Source organism: Barbatula barbatula, assembly GCF_947034865.1.
Source record: "Barbatula barbatula genome assembly, chromosome: 6".
Lineage (NCBI taxonomy): Eukaryota > Metazoa > Chordata > Actinopteri > Cypriniformes > Nemacheilidae > Barbatula > Barbatula barbatula.
Genome location: NC_136765.1, coordinates 23,611,170 through 23,637,378, shown reverse-complemented (window position 1 = coordinate 23,637,378; position 26,209 = coordinate 23,611,170). Strand labels below are relative to the sequence as shown.

Genomic DNA, 26,209 nt, shown 5'->3' with positions numbered 1-26,209 from the left:
AATTATTTTCTTTCTTTCCTTCCTTCTCTCCTTTATTCTCTCTCCCTCAGTCTCGTACCGTTTTCTCGATCTCTTTCTAAGACCAGCTTCTACTTGTTTATAGAGCCAACTATCAAAAATAAAACCAAATAAGGTTTTCTAAAAACCTTGGCTTTACTTGCTTAAAAACATTTTCACAAATATTAAAACAATGAAAAAGTTCCTCAATGTGGGAGAACTATAACTGTCCTATAATAAAATAAAGAGTGACCAAATTATTGTACCATTTTCAAACAGAAATCCTGGTCCAAAAAAATGGACAGGCGGTTCAAAATAAAGGTTCTTAAAGGGTTCTTCACAGTGATGCCACAGAAGAACCATTTTTGGTTCTTCAAAAAACTTTCTGTCTGTATAATCTTTGTCCACAATATAAAAAGATTTTGAGAGACAAAAAGGTTCTGTGGATGTTAAAGGTTCTTTATGGAACCATCCAGACGAAAATTTATCTCTGGCATTGTGTCGCAGCTTAGTGAATGCTGCAATGTCGAGTTTTATTCTTTCTTTAAAAACATTATTATATGGACGATTAAATTATTGTTTCTCTTTATGTTAAGTACCCAGACACAAAAGTATATTAACATAAAAAATGACACTTCACCTTTACCTCTACAAGCAAATTAAACAGAAAGCAACACTAAAGCACATTGGAGAGGGCCAAGTGCTACACTATGAAAACGGCCGGCTGTCCTGCGATTATAAAATATACATAATTCACTTCAACATCAATGCAATTCAAATCCAGCAAACCTCAAACACGGCGTACCATCAAAAGCTATAGAATCATTCCACGTTAATAAATGCGACGCGATGCTCGAGTTGCAGGCTTGTGACCGCAATGTCCAAAAAGCGCCAGCTTAGCAGCCACAATTATTTAGCGAAAGGTCAGGTTTTGAAGTCGAGATCAGGGAGGTCTGCCACATGGCTTTGTTGCTAGGGCTCGGCTCTCAGGATCGCTGGAGATAGTTATTAGTATTCCCCGTAAGAGACACCAGAGCAAACAGCAAATTCAAACCATGAATAATAACGCCAAACACACTTATAGAAGCCCTTTGTCACACTGCAAATATGAGACTTTTGGATACATTGTTCGCTAACCTGGGTTACTTCTTTAATTTTATCTCGCTCTGTGGGTGTCTCTCTCAAAGGTAACTGCCCCGGAGAATGTTTTTAAAGTGCCATTTCCCTCACAAATGGGGTGAGCGGGGTTTTAATATCAGCGTCCTATGGGAACCAATTCTCTCGCAAGTTTAAGAGCGGAAGAGCCGGACATCATTTAGGATTTAGGTACATGCTCACGTTTTAATTTGTGAGTGTGAATTTGAATTGAATTGGCCACACCTACAAGATGTCAAAGAATTCAACAGAGTCACGCAAACACAGGATATTTAGTACTCCAACCTAATATGCAAATAGGTAAAACCACGTATAAGATATTCTGTTTTGGATTTCCATTTTGCCATTTTGGGTTCAATTGGGATTTACATGATCCTAAAAAATTATAATTAAATTTATTCAAGTGATGTTTTACCCCAGAAATAAAAATTCATAATTTACTGACCGACATTTAATTTCAAACCTGTATGACAGCAGAACACAAAAGAAGATATATTGAAAGGTGTTGGTCACCCAACAACGCTGGTCCCCATTGACTTCTATTATATGGACACAAAACCACAGAGACATTTCTCAAAATATCCTCTTTCATGTTCCACAGAAGAAAAAGTAATATACAGGTTTTAAAATATATGAGGATTAATAAATGATTACAGAATTTGTATTGTTAGGTGAACTATCCCTTAAAATATGATAAAATGTACATAAAACAAATACATACTTCTTTATAAAACCTTTGACATCTTTGCATTGAATGGCATTTCCATCATGCCATTAAAATTCGACATTCGAATCACAATGCGCTTTGATCTGGAAAGCGCACAAACAAAAAGGCAGTTTTACATGGTAAACAGGGCAAAAAAAAGAGCAATAAAGAGACAAAACTCATGTGTCCATCTCTTCTCTCGGTCTGATAAAGAGAGCACAAAACTATCACGTGCCATCTCACTAATAACCAAACACATGCTGATTAACCCGCCGCAAAAAGATTCAAGTGTTTCTGCAACAGCCCAAATGTATATTTGAGCAGACAGCCAGAATACATTTGCATATCGGGAGCATTTGGTGAAGGGTTGGTAAATACTCTGTTTATCTCTCTTTGTCATTCCAACCGGTCTATCTAAATAGTGGCTCTTCCATAGCGTTACGGCCTAGGTGACGTTGTTATGCGGCATGCAGGCCGCTGTAATGGTGGAAACTAGTTTACACATGTAAATAAATGTTTAGGCATTGTTTCGGACAGCATTTAGACAACGGGAAGTTGCCAATAATAGTAATAGTAAGCCTTAATCAAATAAAGGGAAAACATGATTCAAATTATTATGCAATTGCTTTTGGTAAAAATGTATTACCTGGTTTGAGCTTTTCCTCCAAAGCTTTGGATAAACTTTGGGACGTAGAATCTCGTTCAGAGGATCTGAAAAACATAAATGTAAACTAATTTACTTATTTTTTCCTCTGGTCTTTGTGTCACATCATCCCCTTGGATATCTAACAGCAGTGCAATAAAAGTGATGCTGTAACTGACACGAACAGGTAAAGGATACGGGATATTGACAAACTGTACATCAATGACAGCGCTTTGATGGACTAGCTGTCGTTTTTTCTCTAAAGCGATGTATAAAGGCAGGACATGACACAAATATCAAAGACCTTCAAGTGTTCGCACCCAGAGAGAACAGTGTCAACTCTTTCACCTGTACGTCTACACAAAAAAACACAACAATGTCCTTGTGTAAATGCTTATAAATAAATGCATGTTAACATAAATACATCTAATCTTGATTTTACCCATAACAATATCCTGAATGTCATTTAAATTGTAGGCTACACTAATACAGCTTTTGAGTTTACAAATTGTTGGTTACATTAAATAACAATTAGCACATGCCTGCATTGTAATAATACAAGTGAAATGTAATTTACGAGAGTTTTAAATCGTTGTGTTAAGGCGTACTAAAATAACCAACAAACCACATTTCAGGGCCTGTTAAAAGTGCATCATGTGCACACACAAAAAAATGCGCTCGCAAGCAATTTACACGTGCATTTCACTAAAGGCGAACAAACTAAACTAGCTGATTTTCAAACATTGCAACAGGGTTTTGGATTTAGAAAACATATCTGTGCAAAGATATCATTACAGCGTGTAATCATCGCCGCCGATGTACACCGATAAACATTTCGCACATATTAAAAAACCGTCCTTAATTGTAACACGTGGAAGAAAGCCATTGACAAACAGTGTAAAATGAGCGGAGGAAAGCATCTTTACCCAAGTTGTGGTGTGGTCTCTGAACAATGGTGCCTTACGGGGGACGGAAACCTTTGTTTCAGTTCTTCATTGACTTTAGGATTAGCTGGAAATATATAGAAGGGATATGATTAATTTCGGCGCGGGAAAAAATGCTTCTCGTCGCAGCCTCTTCCTCGCTCCTTTTCCATTAGACGTAGAAAGGTTAGTATTAATTAAAGCCTGTCAATATGATCTCGGGGTGCTTGGCGGAGAGCGATCTTTAATAACCTCTGGAGTACAGGCAGCAAAACAAGGCAGGCGCCTTTTAATTTGCCCGTGCGAAATTATGCTTTAAGACTTTGTCTTTATCTCATCCACTGTGTACCGGCGCTTTACCTCGCAGTTTATGGAGGGCTAATGAACGGCGCCAATTAACCATCCGTAATCCCTCCATGCCATCGATTTAATGCTTTTAGCTATCAGAAAAGTAAACAGCTATTTAATACAGCTCAAGGCATATCAGATCCCAGTCAGGAATCGCCAATAAAGCATCATCTACTCAGGTGTAATTAAATAATGGCGGATCATTTCGTACGGTGAACGGGAAGCTAATTCATATGCAAGCAACAAACAGACAGACAGGAGGCAATTAGCAACAGCGCTGACATTCACGTGCCGGAGAGCCTCCTGATGGATGATGGTACGAGTTGTGGTGGAGAGCTTCCCTCTAGTGGTGGAGATTCTGAGGGAAAGGTACATCAGAATCCATCACAAGCTGTGCTTCATAAGAAAGCCAAAAAAAAAATCTCTACGGTTCTGTCAACTGTAGGTTGGAATCAAATGAATGCAATTCTTCAAAGCAGATTCGGGACGAATCCGTAAACCCTGCTGGACAAAAAACGTGACAATTAAAGTCCCATGAAATGAAAACTATTCTGAAGGTGATGCACGTACAACATGATGCCATAAAGAACCCTTGGCTGTTGCGCAAAAGGTCCTTTCGACTACAAATGCCAAGAAAGAAACTTGTTCTCATTTGGCAATGCTGTGAAGAACCTTTTGTAACACATTTATTTTAAAGAGTGAGAGGCATATTAAAAGGCTTGTTCCTTATTTATAGCCAGTTGGGTTTAGTTGACAGCCATGCATCACGATTTGATACTTTTGTAAGAAGGCATAAGCACTTCAGCATTTTATTGGACAAACATATACTCCCCGTTGGGCACCAATTGACAATTATTTGTAATGATACTATGCATTTATTATTATCACACATTTATAACTTTTTTCCTTACTTATTTGTGCAAAAATGTGCTTTAAAGTAAAGCTGCTACGCAACGTTGTGGAAACCAATACAGAAATGAATGTAAATTTGATATTACAAGTGACAAAACAGACCAAACATGATATTCGTTTGTTTAAACAAAACAGAATTTGCTGTCACCGACAAAAAATATTGGAAGTGCTTTCTACTCTGCTTGGAAAAACCGCTCAATCAAGTTAAGTAAGCTTTGCCAAAATATTAGTTGCCTTTTCTAATTTGTGTCATCTTATTTTGCACTTTTACTACCCCTGGTCTCTGCCACCCAAACAGAACCGCCCTGCCACAAAAGTCACAACGACATTTTCAATTTCATGTGCTTTTTCTTGAGACTCTATGTAAATACGTAAATCACTGGACAAATTAGGATCAATTTCATGGGAAAGGAAACCAAGGTCAGGACGAGGATCTAAAGGTCTAGGGCAGGGGTCCCCAAACTACGGCCCGCCCACAGATTTGGACCGGTCCTCTGAACAATGCCTTATAGTGTGTTCACACCAAACGCGAATGAATGATTTACATGTTAAGTAATCGCGCAAATTGAGCGTTTGCGTGATTCGTACAAATTGAAAAATCGGAACTTTGGCAAAAATTCGCGCCGCGTTAACCAATCAGGAGCTTGCTCTAGTAGGGCCGTGGGCGAGCGTCAGAAGCCCCTCCCATGACGCGAATTCGCGTCGGTAAAAATTCTTTTTTTTAATTATAGGCCTACAGTTTCACTTATGTCTATATTTGGCTTTCAGACCCAAATTTCGCTAAGTTACTCACATAGCCTAATTATTTGTTAAATTCATAACGTACCATTGCGATAGAACTGACGCGCGAACCATCGGAAAATTTCAGAGACGACAGACAAAATGGCCAAGCGGTTGGGAAAGAGAAAGATTAATTAAATGCATAAAAAATGTTTTGAATTTGAGTAGCACTAAACTATTAACTTTTAAAAAACTATTCTACCATTAGTAGGTATAATAAATACATTTCAAATCATAATTCCACAATAATTCAAGTAGTACCTCCTGCCCATGTAGTTTTCTGTTACAAACCGACCCGGCCCCCCATTAAAGACAGGGAGAATTATGTGGCCCTTGCAGAAAAAAGTTTGGGGACCCCTGGTCTAGGGGCATCATGGGAGAAAGAGGAAGAAAGATGTGAGAATACATTTTAAAAGAAGTGAGAAAAAGAGAGTGAAAGAGCGAGAGCGCTCTTGGGAGGTTGCGGCTCGGCGGGAGGGGTTGACCCCTGGGGCAGATGCCAGTGGAACGTTATCCCTGCCCTGTTAGCCAGCACACACGGCTCACACGCTATTCAGCTCAGGCACAGTCAGGCGTGAACGGACAACTGGCTTTTTGTGCCAAACACCACGGGGCTCCATTAATCTCAGTGATAGACTCCGAGCAGGAGCGGGCCCCGCACGCTGCCCTCTCGCAGGGACGGAGAGGAAGACGAGGATGAAGAAAGAGTTCCAAGATATTAGGTACGGCTAAGACGCCTGGTAATCCTTGAACGCTAACTGGAGAAAGCAGCTTTAGAAAGACAGAAAGGAAAATGAACAAGGCAAAGCATACAAACGTGACCTTTTGATGTTCTCCTCATTTCGGGCGAGACGCGCGAAACGGTTGCCCAAAAGGAGCGCTTTCCCAAATAAATTTGGGCCGATTCAATGATTTCCTGGGAGAATCACCCCCGGAAACCCTAATGAAATTGATACCATCCAATAATCCGATATTGAAAAACAGAGAAGCGCTCGTTCTGGTTTAATGAAAGTTGGAATTGTGCGAGGTGCAATAGAGGAGGCCCGTTTCTGTTTGGCTGCCGCTCCAGATGGTGAATTAGCATCGCATCTACATTTTCTACATAACATGCCGGAGTTTCATGATAGATTAATGAGCTATTAGCCTTAGTGCTCACAGGACAGGACTGAAAACTACATTCATGGAAATGTAACATGGATAACCTATCATTGTGCTTAAAGAGTGCATTCAAATTAATTTACAATAAACACAACAGTACAGCAATTGCACAATTGCAATATCAAAATTTATGAAACCATCTACCTAACCATTAACAAAGTCTGCGAGAGTCACTGATGATTAAATACACTTTGTCGTCTTTAGATAACATTTGAAAAACATTCGTACATAAAGAAATATGAATCTGTTATAAACCGACATCAAACGCAAAAGAGCGAATTCTTACAAAGCAGCATTTGCCACTTAAAAACACTTTATCCTTCCTTCAAACTTTTCTCATTTCAATTTGTCCTTTGCTGTCACTCAGTGATCTTCATTTTCTCATCTTGTAGACTTTAAGCTAATTGCCTCGGCGGGCCACTTATTATTCATGTACAATTATTGCAGTGTAATGTCTTTAAATCCTTTTAAATGACCATTCATGCATCGCATTCATTGAAAACGCCTTTGATGTCTGTCAAAGATGGAATTCTTCAAAAAGAAATGTCTAAGCCCAATTTCGATCGCTCTGTGAGGGGGGCGCGGCGTTTCTCTCTAAAATAAACTCAATTCCATTAATTTTTTAAGCTGCATTTAAACGCGTTTCCTCGGCAAAAAAGTTTTCTGATTCCTCTGGCTGTCATTTGTATTCCAGCTGGCTTTATGAATATTAATAACAGTGTTATCCTGATTAAACGAGCTTCGTGCGAAATCCCTGCGAATCTACCAGCTCAGGATTCTCATCTTACCGATTCTTTATGAATTTTGATATGGACATTAAATTGGAGAGAGTCTTAAATCAGCTTTAATGAGCATGCTTGGGCCTGGAAGGGAAGAGGCAGACATGAGCCGATTTGATATGGATGAACAAGATCTTTTCTGAAGGGGAGGTGGGAAGGGACACGCAGGGTGCCCCACCGTGTAATTTGATTGTCACGGGATGTCATGAAGCTCTGAACGGTCTTAACTTTTTTGGGATCAAAGGATTTTATGAACTTGTTGAAAGATATTCACAATAGAAACTGTTTTGTCAATCGGTGACGTGTACAGGAGATTGTTGATGTTATTTCTTTTTCATTTTTAAACAGATAACGATATTGCTTTTTCAGCTTGACTGTGAAACCGAATGGAAAAAAAATGCTAATTTCATAAAAATGAAATATTTGTGTTTTATGTTCAAAAAGCCAACATGACCTGTTGAAATGGACAGTTATACATACACATGTATTTTTCATTGTATATAGAAATAAAAAAATGTAAATTAACATTGACACAAAGTTTGCACACAATTCTCATTTTACTGAACTACCAAAAAATATATATTAGAACAAAAAAGATCACTTTGAAGAAGTTTAAAGCCATTTAAATAAACAAAAAATGAAATAAAATAAAAGATTTTATTGCAAATGTTAGTCACATTCAGCAACAAAAATCGCAAATATCGTACAGATCACAGATCAATCATCATTGACAAATGTCCTGAATATAGTGAAAAAGTACAGTAATCAAAATGTGAAACTGTCCCATATATTTAAAGATAATCTAATCCGTCCTTATGATTTATTTAAAGATAAACTACAAAAAAAATGATCTATTCACGAAGAGAAACAATTCACTCAAAGTCAATGTCACTTTAAGGACTTCACATATGCGGTCTCTCAAATGAAACCATAATTCCTGGCATTACTTGACAATTCTTCAGGTAGACTTTATGTTTCTTAGACGCTGGAGATATCTAATAGTGAGAGTAGTACAGGATCTGTGAGACAGGGCCAAATGTCTTATAGGCATAAAGTCGAAGCAGGCGCGATGATAATTGAATTGAGCCTGTGGGAAATGAGCTAGCGCTGGCATCTCGGATCTCTCTGATGGATCCATCTTTGGTGGCGTCTATCAGGCCACGATTCGCTGATCCTCTTGTATTAACAGGGGAGGAGAAATGACCCTCCAAATCTACAAGGATGAGTGCCTCAATTTCCCCAGATCCAACTCATTTGGGTGCGAGGGAAGCGCGAGTCGAGAAACTGCTCCCTGACTCCACAACCAAATGAATAAAATGCCGGAAACTGCCCCTCGAGATGTCTGATAAACTTTGAAAATACTGTTTGGGGTACTTGATATTGTGATGACATAAATTCAATTTCTGTTCAAACAATACAAATACTGTTATTGGATAAGATGAGTAAATTACAGTTTGAATCAATATGACCTTTGTCAGAAATGTTTAATCTTACAATACAGATAAATCGAATAATAAATCATATCATTTATTAATTACAAACTGAGCAAATAGTCACACTGTAATCTGATTAATAATTAATATTGATTACTGAAATTCTACCATGTATTTCGTTATAATGCACTACATATTCAATATATAGTTAAAGTCAATTACAGAAAGTCATAAAATGTACGTAAATGTATGCTTTTATTAAATAATTGTTTAAGAAACTTTAAATTGTTAATTCCCATTTATATTTCAGAAATAACCTAGAAATTATTAAAACAGTATTTTAAAGCAGCCTGATTTTATACTTCAGCAAATAAACCTGTTGCAATATCACTTATTTATTTAATAATAATAATCTATTCCTTAAAGTCCAGCATAATTCAAGTAAAATACTCAGCGTGAACGATTTCAAGTATATATTTTTCTAGCAAGTGGTGTTCGCACATTTCTTTTTCGCTGCTTTTAACTATGCAGAAAAGCATTTGATTTCATTTCTCCCGCAGCAAAGGTTTGCAGCGTCATGCGACGACTGGATTTGTCAAAGTGAGGTTGTCACAGTCATCAAAAATTAATTTTAAAAGGTCTGTATTTGTAAGCACTTAGACAAACAGAACGTTTCATATCAATTCTGCGATGGGATGTCAAGAGTGAATATTTCAGCGATTGGATAATTCATCTGCAGAATGTAACCTCAAAATTGGCTGTGTAAATATGGACTAAGCTGAGATTTGCATTGGCTAACATTTGGGAGGGTGAAGTGAGTTATTTAAAGATGAGCTTAATGCAGTCGAAACAAGAGGAAAGAAGGTTTCAATCATCCTTCAAATACTGTAAAACTTCTGCAACGCAAAAAGACAGATATCATCATTCGCTTGAAATAAATGATTTCTTGAAATATGAGCAAATTCGAAATGTTTTAACTTTTCTAAAATGTACACAAGAAGTCTTGACTTTCGACTTGTTTAAGGCCTGAAATTAGTTTCGTAGAAAAATATAAAGACGAAGATGTAACTCATGAAGAGAGAGAATGCTCACAGAACTCCAGATTCACGCAGTAAGCGGCTACTTCAAAGAATCAAAAATAAGACGTGCCCAAACATTTGACTGTCAAAGACCTAAAGAAATCCTATTTGTATTTACTCAATTTCCAGCAGAGACCTTCTTAGATTTTTTTATAGTATCGTGATTAAAACAAATGCTTTTATTTCTGACCACCCTTTCTCTTTTGCCGATCAAAACAAAATACTTCAAGCACATTCCTTTCGACATTTTAACTAGGGCACAGAGAAAATAAAGCCTTATTGTAGCAGGGAGATTGTGCAAGGTGGCGTCACCGGCCGTGAGACTGTTATTACTCATCGGAGAGACGCCAAACAGGAGAGGTGGGGCTCGCCGAGAGAGTCAACGCAAGGTCAGCCGCTTTATGAAAGACATTCCGGCCAAGAGTTTCGCCTTCTCGACTCGGTGATGTTTTTACAGAAAGCCATACAAGTTTCGACACATTGATCTTCTTTGTAGAACTACATTCAAATACAAGTGTATTGTACAATTGAATTAAGGCATCTGTTAAAACAATAATCTACAAATGTCAATCACTAGTTTGATTTTCTCTCTGAATGTTTTAATAAAAAAAACCTACATATCATCGTATATCTGCATTTTCTTGTTAAAGCGTTATAAAATATTAAGTATTTATTGATTTGACAGTTTTTAAAAGAAGAAGAAAAATATTTGCCATTAGAACCACTACCTCAAAATCTCAATTTACTAAAGATGTATATTTATAATGTTTCAAATGATCTGAATTTGGCCCATATTATATGAAAATATAAATCTACATTTTATCAGCCATAACGCATCTTAGGGGCCCACTAGTAACCCATAGCACAGCCACTGCCATTAAAAATGTAAATAAACTTTTATAATAATATTCATTATACTTTTGGATAGTTCACCCAAAAAATTCTGTCATAATATACTGTAATTTCATACCTGTACAAACGACTTCCGATGGACACAGAGAAAGATATTTGGAAGAATGTTAGTAATTTCCATTATTGACGATCATAGTAGGAATAATGAAATGTGCCCCAAAACTCTTTATTTTCCTAAATTCTTCAAAATATCTCATTATGTGTTAAACAGAACAAAAAAATACAATATTCTTTTTCCTACTATGGTGATGGATAAGAACTGAAAATTGCTTACATTCTTCCAAATATCTTTCTCTGTGTTCATTGGAACGAAAACATTTATACATGACAGATTTTTGGATGAACTATGCCTTCAAGAAATGACAAACTAAGAACGTACAGTAATCATAGTAAAAAGTACAGAAGAAAAAAAATCTAAAACTGTAATTTTAGGCAGAAGCCATTGCTAACACTGTCAATTTTGAGTGTGCAAAGAAATAAACCACATTCATTGTCCTGTTTCCAATGATAATACAATTATTCCTACAGGTATAATATCCCTCAGCATCCACCAAACATAAAACTTTCATATCCAGTCAACATTTAACCCGCTTTCCAAAGCAACATTTAAAGAGCTGCATGTCACCTCAACGCCCGGCGATAAAACACACACATAGCTAGTGGTGCGAGGATCGTCGACAAACACATCTTCCTTTGTTCAGGAAATCCTTTCTCTAACACGACCTGCAAAGCTCAACTACGGGCAAAGCAGAGGCGTCAAATCCAAACAGACCTTTTCTCTTTCTTCCAGCATTAATAATGACAGACGCTTGTGCCTCGACCTGTCCTTCAAACAAACTGCTTTAAATAGCGCCGTGTTTTTTTTACTACGAAGCATTTGGGAACAAACAAAGTTTGTATTAATGTGTGATATTGATATACAGGCACTTGGGCGACATCGGCACAATTGCGGGACACATGCAGAGAGACTTGCGGGAGGTATTGTGTGTGCAAGGATGTACATCACCGCAAATATTTACAGAGCAGCTATTGTACGATAGTGGTCACATGACCATCTCACAAACACATGCGAAAGTACACGATGCTTTACTCTGTGGAACAATCAAGTTATTTAAACCTTTGCATCAGAGGACAATCCATTGGTTAGACCCACACTAAATCGGCATGCATTGCATTCTGCTTTTTGCAGAATGTTGTGCAATAGCTTTAAAATTGAGTACTACACTTTTATGAGCAGCGGGGAGCATTTAAATAGGCCAAAACATTAATGCACAAATATGCATAATGCAATGGAACGAATGCACAAAATCTGCCAATTTTGCCGCTGCAGGTTCACGTTGTTCATTGCATTACACAAGGGCCTGCTATTTTTTAACCTCAGGACAAAGCATTTCAACCCAATGTTTTTTCAACAGGACTCTTCAGACCGCTCAATAAATTCCCCAACTCAAGTGTCAACTGTCTGCGCCCAATGAGCATTTCTGGCGGTTCGGAGTTTGACAAACATTCCCCGAATACAAGTAGGTAAAAAGGCAGTAAAACTGCCACTCTTGTGAAAGTGGCCCGTCATTGTTGGTCCTGCCTCCTTTGGGAGCGTGAATGTGTTGAAAAGCGAAGTGGAGGCCGGGGGCCACAGGACCGGGCCCTTCGTCCTCATTACCACTCGATGTTTGAAGACTGGCCACAGGAGTGACTGTTTAAATTGCTCCCTGTTCAAACAGTTCCCAAGCATCTGTGGTTCACAGCGAATGCAAGCCGTGTTTGTTTTCCTGCCTGTTTCATGGGCCATCACTAGGTCGTCTGGAATCCCTGCTCGCAACTGGGTGGCAAGAGAGACGTTAGAGATCATAGCAGCGCCGGTTTGATTCTTAAGAGATGTATGCTGGAACAGAACCTCTGTGACTCTGACCTGATACAATATGTTTAGTCCATCATTGAAAAGCTACAAGAATCTAAATTAAAGGAATAGTTCACCCAAAAATAAAAGGTCTGACATTTATTTGCTCTTACATTGTTCAAAACGACTGGAACAAAAAGAAAATATTATGAGAAATGTTTTTGTTTTCATTAAATGAAAGTCATTGGGGTCTAATGTTGTTTTCTGCAGAAGAAAATCATACAGGTTTGAAATGACAGGAGGGTGAATGAACCATGGCAGAAATGTCATTTTTAGGTGAACTACTCCTTTAAGGGGCAAAATAATTATATCAATTAGGAAACGGCATTTCGCTCAAACATTGGCTGACCGATTTACATTAAAACTATAAAATTTTTATGGTGAGGTTTAACACAAACACACACAAATCTCACAAAACCAATTACGATCTTGTCTCGTTATATTACAGCCCACAAATCTAAAGAAATACGTAATGATATCAAAATGCTAACAAAACTTTTAATTAGGATAAAGCAGAAAATATGGTATTGATGCATTGTTTTATGATTCGCTGTATTGCCTTTAAAGGGATGGTCAACCCAAAAAGGAAAAGCACTACGCCTCAAGTTGTTCCAAACCTGTATAAATGTATTTGTTCTGTTAAACACAAAGATTGATATTTGGATAAATATTAGCGACTGACAATTGTGGGTCAGCATTGACTACTGTAGTTCTGTTAAACAGAAATGTTTATATTTTGAAGAATTTAGAAAAGCAAACCATTCTGGGGCGCCCTTTACTGCCATCTTGATTTTTCCCACAATGGTAGTCAATGACGTCACAGAAATGTAGGTTGCTAAAAAAATATCTAATATCTTTCTTTGTGTCCAACTTTGGGGGGGGAGTAAATGTTGACAGAACATTGAGTTTCCTTTTTGGGTGTAGTATCCCTTTAATTTACGTCAATGCAAAAAGATTGTAACGGTTTTAAAATTTTGATAAGTGAAATATGATCGATTGATGAGATCTAATAGGGATGAACCGAATGTTGGGCAGCTGAACATATTCGAACGAAAATAGCAAAAACAGCATGTTCGGCCGAATAAGTGAAATGGCCGGATACATGACATGTCTTATGTTCGAGAGACACAGAGAGAGAGAGAGAGAGAGAGAGCTTTATTAATGCAGCAAACGTGTCCGGAGCATATAATAAGTGTAAAAAAGACAGTCAATTTCTGAATAAAAGCGTGTTTACCGGTAACTTGTGTACTTCAGTTCCCTGTACTAAACCTAAACAACTTGTCAAAGTATGTTCTGTGCAGTTTGAAAGAGAGGATTGTCAGTTAGAATTGCTTGCATGGTTGTTTTTTCTCTTTAAATCCTTTTGCAGTCTAGACTATAATAATCCAACCGTTCTCGTTTATCCATATTTTTATTTTATAATGTTGAATAACACTTTTTAATCAAGTGTTTTGTTGTAGGGGTACATTCTTTCAGCAGTCCGTTATCGGTCCAATATAGGCTATTGAAGAAGGGAGAGGGCTCTATTTTTTGTGCAAATTTAGTCTTCTTGTTTTGCTAAATTGTTATGTTGTATTATATTGAAAAGCAAGACAAAATATAAAAAGCACATTTTGACCATTACGTTTATGCAATGGTCAAAGAACTGGCTACATAAATAGAAGAAATACGAAAGCATGTTCGGTGTTCGGCCAAGTGTTTCATTTTTATTCAGCTTCGGCCAAGAATCTTTATTTCGGTGCATCCCTAAGATTTACCCAAACATCCAGCAAAACTTCCGAGAGATGCCAACCTCTGCCTGGGTGTTACAGCCCGAGTCTTTGTGTATTAGTGAGTGTGCAGGCTTTTCAACTAGGTTTGTTTGGTTTCAGATCACAGTAACCAGGCTTAAACAGTTAAGCAGTGCCCTTCCTAGGTCTATTCCTTAAACCAACACAGAGACACAAAAGATGGGACAGAGCCCTGTGGAATCCCACTGACACTGGTGGACCACCCACTTAGGGAGTTAGGCCCGCTGGGCCACACGGCACTCTATCCCAGGGATTTTGAACTTCAATAGGACCCACAAAGAAGCCGCGAAGGGGTCGCCGGCGCGCTTCTTGCCCTCCTTGAAGCGGAGAGCGACGAAGAGGGAGAGAGACGAAGGATCGGAGTGGGTGGCTGTCGGAAAGCCGAGGGAAGGACCACACCGTATAAGGGTGATGGGTCCGAACAGCACGTGCGACGGGTTACGTCAAAGGTCGATTCACCTGCTAAGAACAAAGCTAGTTGAGACTAGCCCTATTTCTGCTCTTGTCGGGAAGGCCAATTCAACTCCATAGGACTCTTTGCATGTTTGTTATGATGGACGTGGTGTATGTGTTTTGAAAGGACAGTTTACCCATGCTGGAAAACAATCCGGCGGGTCGGTTGTAATAACACGACCCAGCCTACAGCAGCGGGCTTATCCCAAACCACGTGAGACAAATAAAAACAGCAGGGAAACGGACGCGTGAGCAAACCCATCAAACGCGGACGGCATTCGATTTGGGTTCAAAGACGCTCTTTGCCTTTTAGTGACTATTCTGTTTTAATTGTGTTAGTAGTGCAGAAAATAAATTCAACATCTTTATAAAAGTGGTGAAATACCAAACCAGAGAGGCATTTACAAAGAAATACAAGGCTGAGTTGATTTACTTTCAAAACAACAAATTAGTTTTACAAACAAAATGCAAACCCAGATAAATGTAAATACCAGTTTGAAATATCACTTGCAAAATCCCAAATTGTATATCTTCCTATAATTTATTCCAGGGTTTGATTTGACAAGCGCCATCCCAAGAGTGTTGATGTTTTGTAAACTGTAACAGTTTTCTATCCATTTAAACAGAAGAATTCGATATGAATACACCCTTCACACATTGCAACTACAACAGTTTGACAACACGATGACAACACATACGCTGGTGTTTGTAAGAGGCAGACGTATGTCTGCTCTTCAAACGCAAACAAAGATATAAAAACGGGCATACAGCCATATGCCGGAAGGCACAAACGCATATGTGCACACACACACTTACACGCCTGCCGTCTAAGATATCAGGATACATGCTAAGTAGATCCTGTTTCAGGTCTAAGCCTCAACCCATCTCAAGGCTGAAATGCTTTGGGTTGGGCTGCGCTGATGCAGAATGTGTCAGCATATAGAGAAACAGCAAGCCTGACATTATATCCGAAACACAAACAGACGTGACGGTATAATGTGTCGAACCTTATCTAACCTTATGACTAAGCTCAGGTGATGCTCTGTAAAGCTCTCAAACACATACATTCACATTGATAACATGGGCCTGCAGTGCCAACGCGTTATTTCCATTCTATCCAAAAGCACTACCATTTCTTTGGACATGGTACCGTGGTGATAAAAATGTAAATGCTACGGTACTTAAATATGGTAATCTTTCAATATTATGGTATATATAAAAAATACTACGGTTTTATCATCAGATAACATCAGTACACCAATGCACCCCTTTGGTGCTTTTGTAAAGGGTATTAAACTCTATTAGCAGCGTTTGTAAGTCCTTTCGCATCATTAAAAACTGCAGTTCTAATGGATTATTGTCTCAGACCCTTTGGTGTCTGACATGTTTTGAAAATCAATAAATATTAATTTCCTTTCCTGGGATTAACATAATGAAATGACTACCTCTTATAGCTTTGCCTTTCCTAACAACAGCCACACAGAGCATTAAGGCAATGCGTCTTACAATGATTTGGTGGATAGGAGGGCCATCTTGTGTCCAGAATCTAGAATGCATCTTTTTTCAAGTGATTTATTCACTAAAGCAAGTTCTGGTTTGTATGAAAGCCACATTATCAACAAATTGGTTTAAATAAAACTAACATATTCCATTTTAAGCCATTTCATAAACATGATCCTTCCTCGTATCAGCTCGGCTCTTAAATTCATATCATTCTGATTATTCCTAATTAAATGAAATGTGTCTATTGTACACTATACGGTGTTCATTTTGCCATTTAAATACTATACAGTCAGTGTTCACTATCTCAGAAAATTTAAAGTAAACAATTTCACGCTAGATAACAATGTAAAACAATTCTGTGCAATTCTTTTCCAAGCAGATCACAATGCGGCACACATTTAACATGACATGCATTCAACAACTTCACCTTTGTCACTTTATAATTTAACTCAAAACGTTCAGACTCACCTTTGTACATATCAAACAGTGAATCCCTCAGTTCCTGTTTGTGCATCCACGACAGCTGATCATCTTCACTCTCAGAGCAGCTCTCCCTTTAAACAGACAGACAGAACATCAGCATTAATATCTCGCTTCCGTAATGCATCTCTGTAGATGCTCAGGCTCTGTGTGTTGGGTTTCTGGTCATGTTTACTAGCACCCGGTGTGGGTCAGACTAATCTCTTTAGCAATGTTTTCAGGAGCTCACAGGCTACACATCAAATCCTCTGTGTGCGTTTGTGAGGGAGAAAAAAATAATGCTACGTATATAATGAATATATTTCTAAGACTCTAATGTTCCTTGTAATCCCACACCACAAGTATGTAACCTTATGAAAAATGTAATTGCGTGTTACAATGCAATTATTCAAACGTGAAAAAACATTTGATGTCATTTAAGGCATGAGAAAGTTCCACATTCAGTCAAAAATGAATAAAAGCGACACTATGAAAGTTTAGTTAAATCAAGTATACCAGCCCAAAAGATGATTTTGGAAACTTGAAAATGTATGAAATAGAAACAAAATAAGAAATCAAAAGACAAAGCACACCTTTTTTAACAAGACATAGGACAAAAAGCAACGGAGAAATACACTTGTGGTCACTCTGATAACACACGAGAACAGAGAAAAAATTACTTTTGCTACCACATAAAATCACAAGATTGTTCAAACGTCCTTACAAAAAAAATGCCTAGGAAGAGAAGTCAGTTCTGAGAGTTTAACATTGTCACTTGCTAAATGCAAAGACATTTCCATATAGGGCCAAACTAATTCAATCACTTATAGGACGTGCTTTCAAAATTAAAGATGGTACAACATAACACACGCAGTTTCTGCCAATCTCATATTAATCTTGAGTACCTATAAAGTAGCATTGCATACGTTGTATCTTCGAAGAGTATTTAGTTTGATCAAATTGATAAAAGAGAGATACAGCTGTACGATTATTCCTGAAAAAATAGACGAGTTGCTGGAGGCAGGCAGGAGGGACGGAACGACAGCACCAGCACACTATACATATTACACCTTATTATGCACGTACGCATCGGTTAACAACAAAACACAGACATATGATTAAGTTTCACTTACTGCGTGCAGTTCATGTCCGGCATGTTTTAGCACTAGAACCGCGAGATCTATCAGTTTCAAACGATCTCCAAATCCAGCATTATATACATCTTTTATATAACATCTATCACTGAAATGCCGTGAACAAACAAAAACACCTCAACTTCTCTCACTATCGCAAGAGTTACAAGCTGCAGCTGCAGGTTTTCGTTTCCTTTCCTTGGTTGGTGTGTGGGCGGGCTCTGTCTTTCGCCTTGTCGTGGGCGGGCTCCTTCTTTCGCCTTGCCGTGGGCGGCCTCTTTCTTTCGCCTTGTCGTGGGCGGGCTCCTTCTTTCGCCCTGTCGTGGGCGGCCTCTTTCTTTCTTTCGCCCTGTCGTGGGCGGGCTCTATCTTTCGCCCTGTTGTGGGCGGGCTCCTTCATTCGCCTTGTCGTGGGCGGGCTCTTTCTCTCGCCTTGTCGTGGGCGGGCTCTATCTTTCGCCCTGTCGTGGGCGGGCTTTTTCTTTCGCCTTGTCGTGGGCGGGCTCTTTCTCTCGCCTTGTCGTGGGCGGGCTCTTTCTTTTGCCTTGTCGTGGGCGGGCTCTATCTTTCGCCTTGTCGTGGGCGGGCTCTATCTTTCGCCTTGTCGTGGGCAGGTTTTTTCTTTCGCCTTGTCGTGGGCGCGCTCTTTCTTTCGCCTTGTCGTGGACGGGCTCTATCTTTCGCCTTGTCGTGGGCGGGCTCTATCTTTCGCCTTGTCGTGGGCAGGCTCTTTCATTCGCCTTGTCGTGGGTGGACTTTTCCGGGAGTATTGCGCAATAAAAGGAATAGGATCCCGGTTTCGAAACAGGGATTCAGACTTATAAAAAAAATGAAACAAGTTGGCGTGCTGGGGGAGTGTATTAAGTACAGAAATAATACGACATATGTGCATCTTTACAGTACACCTGACAGAATTTACACTAACAGGAATGTCAGTAATGAAGTATGGCATCTTCTCATCCATGCACACTCCATAGACACCCTCTTAAAACACAGTTGACAAAACAAAATCCAGTCCACAGGCAGGTGAATAACTGACATCACATTATACTCACTTCAATGACAGCTCACTCTCCAATGTCGATATCTTGTTTTTTGCTCTCCGAAGTGCACATTTAACATCCCGTGCCATGCTTGCGATATTCATGTATGTGCTCAGAGAGCCGGGCTTTTCTAAGAGGACACGGTATCCTTCATCTCACCTTGCACATATGCATGCAACATGATACAAGCGAGGAGACAATGGTCGTGTTTCAAACCCTAGTGAGCTGGGAATATACACTTGCAAGACAGCACAACCGTATTACCTTATCTGTCCGTTTAACGTGCAGTTTTGTGCAATCATACATGTATTGCAACTCATCGTATAGATAAATAATGCTGTTGAGTCTGATATCTCCAAATCTTCCAAGTGACCGTGACGCTCAAAACTGCAGCCTGTCTTGATAGGGAGCTCGCGTGCTATTGATGACACAGCGAATGTTTCCTCGAAACGTGCGTTTGTCTCATAGTATACATTGTATCGAGTGTACATTGTAGCAGGAATGTAACAAGTGGGTTTGACACGTTACTTAGATGTTCTTAGTAAAACGTCAAGAGTAAAATAGTTCCTTTAGCTCCAATCCATTCAAGAACCACGTCGTCTGTCAACCCGATTAAAATCAAAACACAAGCATTGCTTTTGTCGTATTGTTAAGTCATGACTGAACTTTTGCAACGATAACATCGACAGGAGTGGTGATATACAAATAACGGCTTTAGGCTTACCATATAAATGCTGTAGGTTAAGGTGTGGTGTTCGTTTAGGGATGATCGGACAGATTTGTTTCCTAAAAGTTTTGCAGGGCAGCTTCCTATTACAGAGTTCGACGCCAAGCGCCATTCCGGGAACGACCGGAAAGAAACGAGATACTTTTTGTCCACTAGAGGGCGGCCAGCACTGCTCGATTTAAGAGAACGACTTAACAACGGCACCTTGTCAGTAAAATAAAACATTCTTAGCGTTTGGTTATTTTTAGGAATATGCATCTTTGTAGTTGTGCCGTATAATATGTTGCTCGTGTAGAAACGTTTTTTTGGGGACCAGTAGTAATTCTAATGATTTTTTGTACACATAGGCCTACCACAATGATCATTTGACCACTATTAAAACCATTACACATTTGTACACGTAGTGTGTTTTGTGTCTCGAATTGAAGGGGGGCCGGGGGATCCGGGGACCCCCATTAGGCATTAGGGACCCCATAACAAGTAAGAAATATACTGGAGGTCCCTCAGATAGTTTTTGAGTACAAATTATAATGATATTGACAAATGTGATTAAATTCATGCAATGGATTTGGTAAATTTTGTGAATTCTTTATTTACAATCATTTAAATGAAGTTTGTTTATGGGCTAGTTGTCATGTGACTTTAAATTTGTCATTTCTGTTCACCAAGCCTGTATTGAGTTGATCCAAAATACAGTAAAAGCCTGTTCTTTTATGCAAGCCTGTTTTGAATAAATATAGTTATGCATATTATGATGAAATATATTGTGTATTTTGTATAAATTGTACATTTTCGACACGAACCCCCACAAAAAAAGTATTATGGTGGGGACTAGAATCCGTTCTTATCATATTCCATTAAGCTTTTTTTCAGCATGTATTGCAATATAGAAGAATGAGTGAAATGCTTCCTGGATGTCTCAGCTGTCATCAATGCTGTGTGTTAATGTTATCACCCTCAACAGAGTCTAACAACAGTGAAGAAAACCTATTTAGCTCAAGCGGAACCTTCACTTCAAAGCTGTGCGTACAAATATATTTGATGAAGATGATCTTGCCCATGCCATAACGTTTGAAATCACTGTGTAGTTATCTTAAAATGAGCTATATTTTCTCTAAACAACAGGATGATGTAACTGCTGCTCCGCTGGCGATGTGTAGTGACGCCGTGTGATCTAAAGGGGGCGCCAGTGCACGATCTCTAATACTCGGATGTTTTCGCACTTTTCCGATCGGACGAGATTCCTTCACCTCAGCAACTCTTTAAGACGCTTTTAAAAAGTAAAGCGTTTTATTTTACGCGTTTATGGCGATGATTTAACGCAGCAGAGGGATGTTTGAGTTCCGGTGAAGTCTGTCTGTAAGCGTCGCGCTATGGAATCGTTAGACATTAATCGCCGCTTTTCGCATTGATCTCAAGTGAAGGACTCACGCATCTTTCCCACGGAAGATGTTATAATGGGGACTTGTCTTTGGATACTTGTGTTTTTCCTGCACTTCAATGAGGGGATTCATGGTAAGTCTGTCGATTAAAACCAGCGCTGTGATGCTTTGACCCGATTCAGATCTCAATTTAAACATATCGGTTTTTGCGGCCAAATATAGGCGACGGGGTCACGACACGAACAAACAGTTTCCAACCTTGTTCTGGAACATTTTCTAACAATTCATTTTCTTTACAGGTTGAGGATTGATGCGAATTGTCATTTAGTAGCCAAGTCGAGTGTAAACAAAACGGATTCAGCATCTCGAATTTACATATTACATGATGTCAAACTTTCCACAATAATTGAATCGCCTCTTGTATGAGAAGTCGGTGTGAGTTATTATAATAACATGTTAGAAAATCGATAATTGTATTGATTTTAATGGAACCGTAGTGTTAGTTAAGGGCTTTTGTGTTGTGGCGGGTGGGAACATTTACATTAAGTCATTTACCAGACACTTTAATCCAAAGCGATGTTAGTAAAGCGAATTTAACCAATAAAACACCATTAAGATGATGGTTCATCATAGTATTTCTATTTGCATGCGATGGAAAGCATTAAAAGTGTGTTGTTGTTTTTTCATTTGGAGTGACATTAAAGTAGTTTAGAAGTTAAAACACACGTTGACCTTCTTTGAAGTTTAACTTTTTGTAAGTTATTTATTTCAAGCGTGTTGTTGTTAGTCAATAGTTTCTCACTTGTGAAGGTGGAGGTGTTTTGGCCAGCTGTGATGTTTTGTCACTGCAGATCCTTCATCCATCCGCAGGCTTCATGAACATGCACACAGGCAATGATGTCAGGAATGATGCAGGCAGACACAATAGACGTCTCAGAATGGGACACAAAAGACCCCTTGAAGAAAATATGAAAATGATATGCAATGTTGGGGCACGGTTTATGTTTTGCACATGTCTTGTTCTGTTGTTTCTTTGTCATTTTTTAGATGCACGTGACATTTCGAGACAGAGACCAAAACATTTCACATGAATGCATGTGTTTAGTGGAATTATTATTATTATTGTGTGGAATTAGACTATCTATGTAATTTTGTATATAAATGTTATTTTCAGTGTTGGGTGTAACTAGTTATTAATTACTCGCTATAATTTAATTACTTTTCCCTTGGAAGAGTTGTGATTTAATTACAGTTACTTCTGATGTAATTGAAGTACATTCTGTGTAATATGTTAAATAGGAGAAATTACATCAAAATTAGAAGTCTTGCTTTAAAATATATGCTTTAACACATTTGTAATACTTTGGTCAGTTAAGAATCATTTATGTAGTTATTTGTTATTTATTTGAATTCATTAAATAAGCAGTTTCGTGTCATCAATTTGAATCGAGGATGATGTAGGATATAGACAGTAATTAGTAATAAGTAATAAAAATACTCTTTGGAGTGAGTCATTTGTGCAGCAATTTATTTCAACTATTAAATATGTAATAGTAACTAGTAATTCATTACTTTTTCAGAGCAACTTACCCGCACTGATATTTTTACAGAGAGTAGTGTTTTATGAGATAAAAATAGACTCGATATTTAAGCATTTTGAGGTTCGGCCTTCTGTCAATGGATACTAGACAAATACTATTATTTTGTCAATTTTGTGTAAAGTGATTATCTATACCCATCGGTCACCCTGGTTACTATTGAAACCATTGAAATCAACATATTGTTTTGATAGAAATAACTGTCTACAAACCTGATATAACTTTTGTTGTAAATTTGCATGAGCAACATCTCAAACTGTTGTGTGTATTCTCAGGTCTACGGTTCACGAAAAATCCCTCGAACATCACAGTCACTCAGGGTAACATGGCCCGTCTGGGCTGTGCCTTTGAAGGAATGGGCGAACCAGAGATTGCATGGATGAAAGATGGAGAAAAGATATACACCACTGATCAAATGTACATCACGTTGGATGTGCACCATTGGGAGACCTTTCATAGGTAGAGTTGACTGTAATCTAAACTGAAATATAACGGTCGACATTGAGAATCGAAACATAAGAAGTAGATTAAAGGGATGTTGGAATATGTGTTGATCATAAGGATCGTTCTGTCTTTTAGAAGAGCGTGTACTTCATTGTCATGCGACCGTGAGATTGTGTCTCTGTAGTCTCTTGTTTTATAATTATCAGGTAACCAGAGCTACTGTTTGTTCTTTATTCATTAGATAACAAAGTAACTCCAAGCGCTGAGGATTCATTGCTGCCGATTATGTTTTAGGAGACGTCAGGATAAAATTTTTTTTATCAAGGACTTCTTGTTTTTCAGAGCAGATTATTTGTTTCTGTGTTCAGCCTCTGACCTTCAAAGTTATAAAAGCTTAAATTTACCTTGTTTAAGGTCATTCTTGATTATAGTGAATGTCTATTATGTGATATTGAATAAGCAATCTGAGGATAGCACCACACACACTAACCACTGATCCACAGGAAAGCTTAAAGGGTTAAAGGGATAGTTCACCCAAAAATGAAAATTACACAAACATTCCTTTGTTTAGTTGAACTCAAAAGAATGATATTTGGACGAACGCTTGTAACCAAACAGTTCTTGGCCACCACTGACTACCATTGTAGGAAAAATGACAATGGTAGTCAAAAGTACCCGAGAATTGTTTGCTGTTCTTCATTCCTCAAAATATCGTCTTTGTGTTCAACAAAACAAAAAACATACATAAAGTAATTTTCCTACTATGGTAGTCAATGGTGTCCAAGAACTGTCTGGTTATAAGCATTCTTCCAAATATCTTTCTATGTGCTCATCAAAACAAAGACATTGTGAGTACGCGAGGGTGAGTAAATATATTTTTTGGGTGAACTATCCCTTTAACTTAGCTCTTCATGTGAGCAGATATCCGCATGTTATGCACATAAGCATTAGTAACATGACCTTGCTGCACTAAATGCTGTTTTGGCTGGCAATCCCTTGCACGAGCACTGACGCGGTCCGGCTGCCTGTGATTCAGATGCTGAGTAGACTGGACTAAAAACAGTTTGGGTGGAAATTGGCTTTTAAAGGATTTGTCTGCTATAAGATTAGGCGTAAGAGGATAACAAACAGGGAAATATGGCAAGAGAAAGTCACATTTCCTGGGTAAAGTGTTGCCAGCCTAATCTACTATTGTCTTCAATAGTTCTCTTGCTTGCAGTCATAACTGTAAGAACAAATGTTAATACCACACGTTTCTTCAGCATAAATGCAGTTGCTTTGTCCAACTAAGGTGAAGATCCATTGATACTGTTTTATGAAAATGTGTGCATTCGTGTCACATTCGTGATGTCAAGTTATAAGTCATTTTTTCTCTTCAGAGTTAAATCCGTGCAACAGCAGGATGCTGGGAAGTACTGGTGCGAGGTGGAATATCACGGCACAATCATTTCCTCTGAACCTGCTTGGATCACAGTCGAAGGTTTGTCAATGGCTTCTAATATCGCTTACCTGGGTCCTATCTTGTTCCTTCCGTTCAATCCTTTACATTACAAAACATTATTCTATTTTCCGCTGTGTTTCAGGTGTGCCTTACTTTGTAGTGGAGCCCAGCGATGTGGCCGCTTTTGCAGGAGAGCCCTTTAACCTGACGTGTGCCGCCCGAGGTCCTCCAGACCCTGTGGAGGTGCTGTGGTGGCTGGGAGATGAACAGAAGGGTGACTTCATGCCCTCCCCTTCAGTTCTCTTTGTTAAAGGTGAGATGCATCAAAGCTTAAATCAGGTTGGCCCAGTATGTTGTAGGCCTTGTCCACACGAATACGTTTTTGTTGGGAAACATTTTCTCGTTTTGTTTGAACTTTTTTCTCAGTTTTGGTCTTTCATCCACACTGATGAGAATAGATTTGAAAATGCTGTTTTTGCATTGAAGTGTGCTTTATGAAAATCATGACATTTTTCCTTGTTGCTTTGCCAGCTCTACGGTTTGGTAATGGTAATGTTAGTTTTAGATACTTCAGGTTGTCAAAAAATGGTGAGGACAGAACCCAGATGCTGGCAGACGTAGGATATATAAACAGATTTTTATTATAATAAAATAAAAACACGGTGGGAAAACAAAACAAAATAACTCGCAAAACAAACACTTCCCACGAGGGGAAAATACAAAATAAAGTCAACAATGAAATAACATGTCCACAAACTTAGGAACAAGGGTAATCCACACACACAATGAAATCTCAGACAGTTTAGACAATGACCCGACAAAGGACTGAGGGAAACTGGAGCAATATAAAAGGGAGACACTATCGAGGGCTGATTACATAGGGAGAGTGGTAGCAGGTGACAAGGATGAAACACTAAGGGAAAACGAACAGGAGGATTGAATGGAGCAGGTGAGGGGAATGAAACACTAAAGGGAAGATTGACCGGGGATGGTGACAAGACTAAACACTAATGGCATGACTAACGGAGAAACAAGGGCAGGGCTGAGAGACGTGACAGGAGGACACGTGGTGCCAAGTAACAACAAAAGCCACGTGTCTCCACACATAACACGACGATGTCATGACTCTGCCCAAGGAGCTAGAAAACTCGAGACAGGAAGGACAGAGTCCTGACACAGATTGCATTTCTTCAAAGGAAATGGTATGTTTATAAGAAGTGCGGACAATATTACTTGCTTTAGCTACTTGATATTCTTGTGTTATCCATGGTAACAGATGCAACTCTTTACTTATGCATTTCCTTGGCCGCAATGTTTTTAAGATGCAAAAACATTTATTTGCGGAACTAGTGATATAAAGATTACTCACTAAATATATTTATAATAAAACAGCATATAGTGCCTTGTAGGGAGTTTCAAAAACTCAAAATCAACAAAGTTTTTGAACCAGTTAAAATTGACAATCCAAAAGAACTGACTTATTTGAGAGAGAGAGAGAGAGAGAGAGAGAGAGA

General features: G+C 38.6%; 2 protein-coding genes across 2 annotated transcripts in view; one reads left to right on the top strand and one right to left on the bottom strand.

The window, feature by feature from the left end:
* mipol1 (mirror-image polydactyly 1) overlaps positions 1-19,984 on the bottom strand; it is a 55,413-nt gene extending 35,429 nt beyond the window's left edge. Inside the window, exons 1-4 of the mRNA XM_079458308.1 lie at positions 19,828-19,984; positions 16,937-17,022; positions 3,428-3,512; positions 2,505-2,569 (exon numbers count right to left, since the gene is read on the bottom strand). Coding sequence (XP_079314434.1) covers positions 2,505-2,569; positions 3,428-3,512; positions 16,937-16,982 — 196 coding nt within the window. The 5' untranslated portion in view covers positions 16,983-17,022; positions 19,828-19,984. The remainder of the gene's footprint in view (positions 1-2,504; positions 2,570-3,427; positions 3,513-16,936; positions 17,023-19,827) is intronic.
* Positions 19,985-20,988: 1,004 nt separating this feature from the next.
* Positions 20,989-26,209, top strand: part of tyro3 (TYRO3 protein tyrosine kinase) — a 16,961-nt gene continuing 11,740 nt past the window's right edge. The window contains exons 1-4 of the mRNA XM_079457895.1: positions 20,989-21,345; positions 23,086-23,269; positions 24,634-24,734; positions 24,838-25,008. Of these exons, the coding sequence (XP_079314021.1) occupies positions 21,288-21,345; positions 23,086-23,269; positions 24,634-24,734; positions 24,838-25,008 (514 nt within the window). The 5' untranslated portion in view covers positions 20,989-21,287. The remainder of the gene's footprint in view (positions 21,346-23,085; positions 23,270-24,633; positions 24,735-24,837; positions 25,009-26,209) is intronic.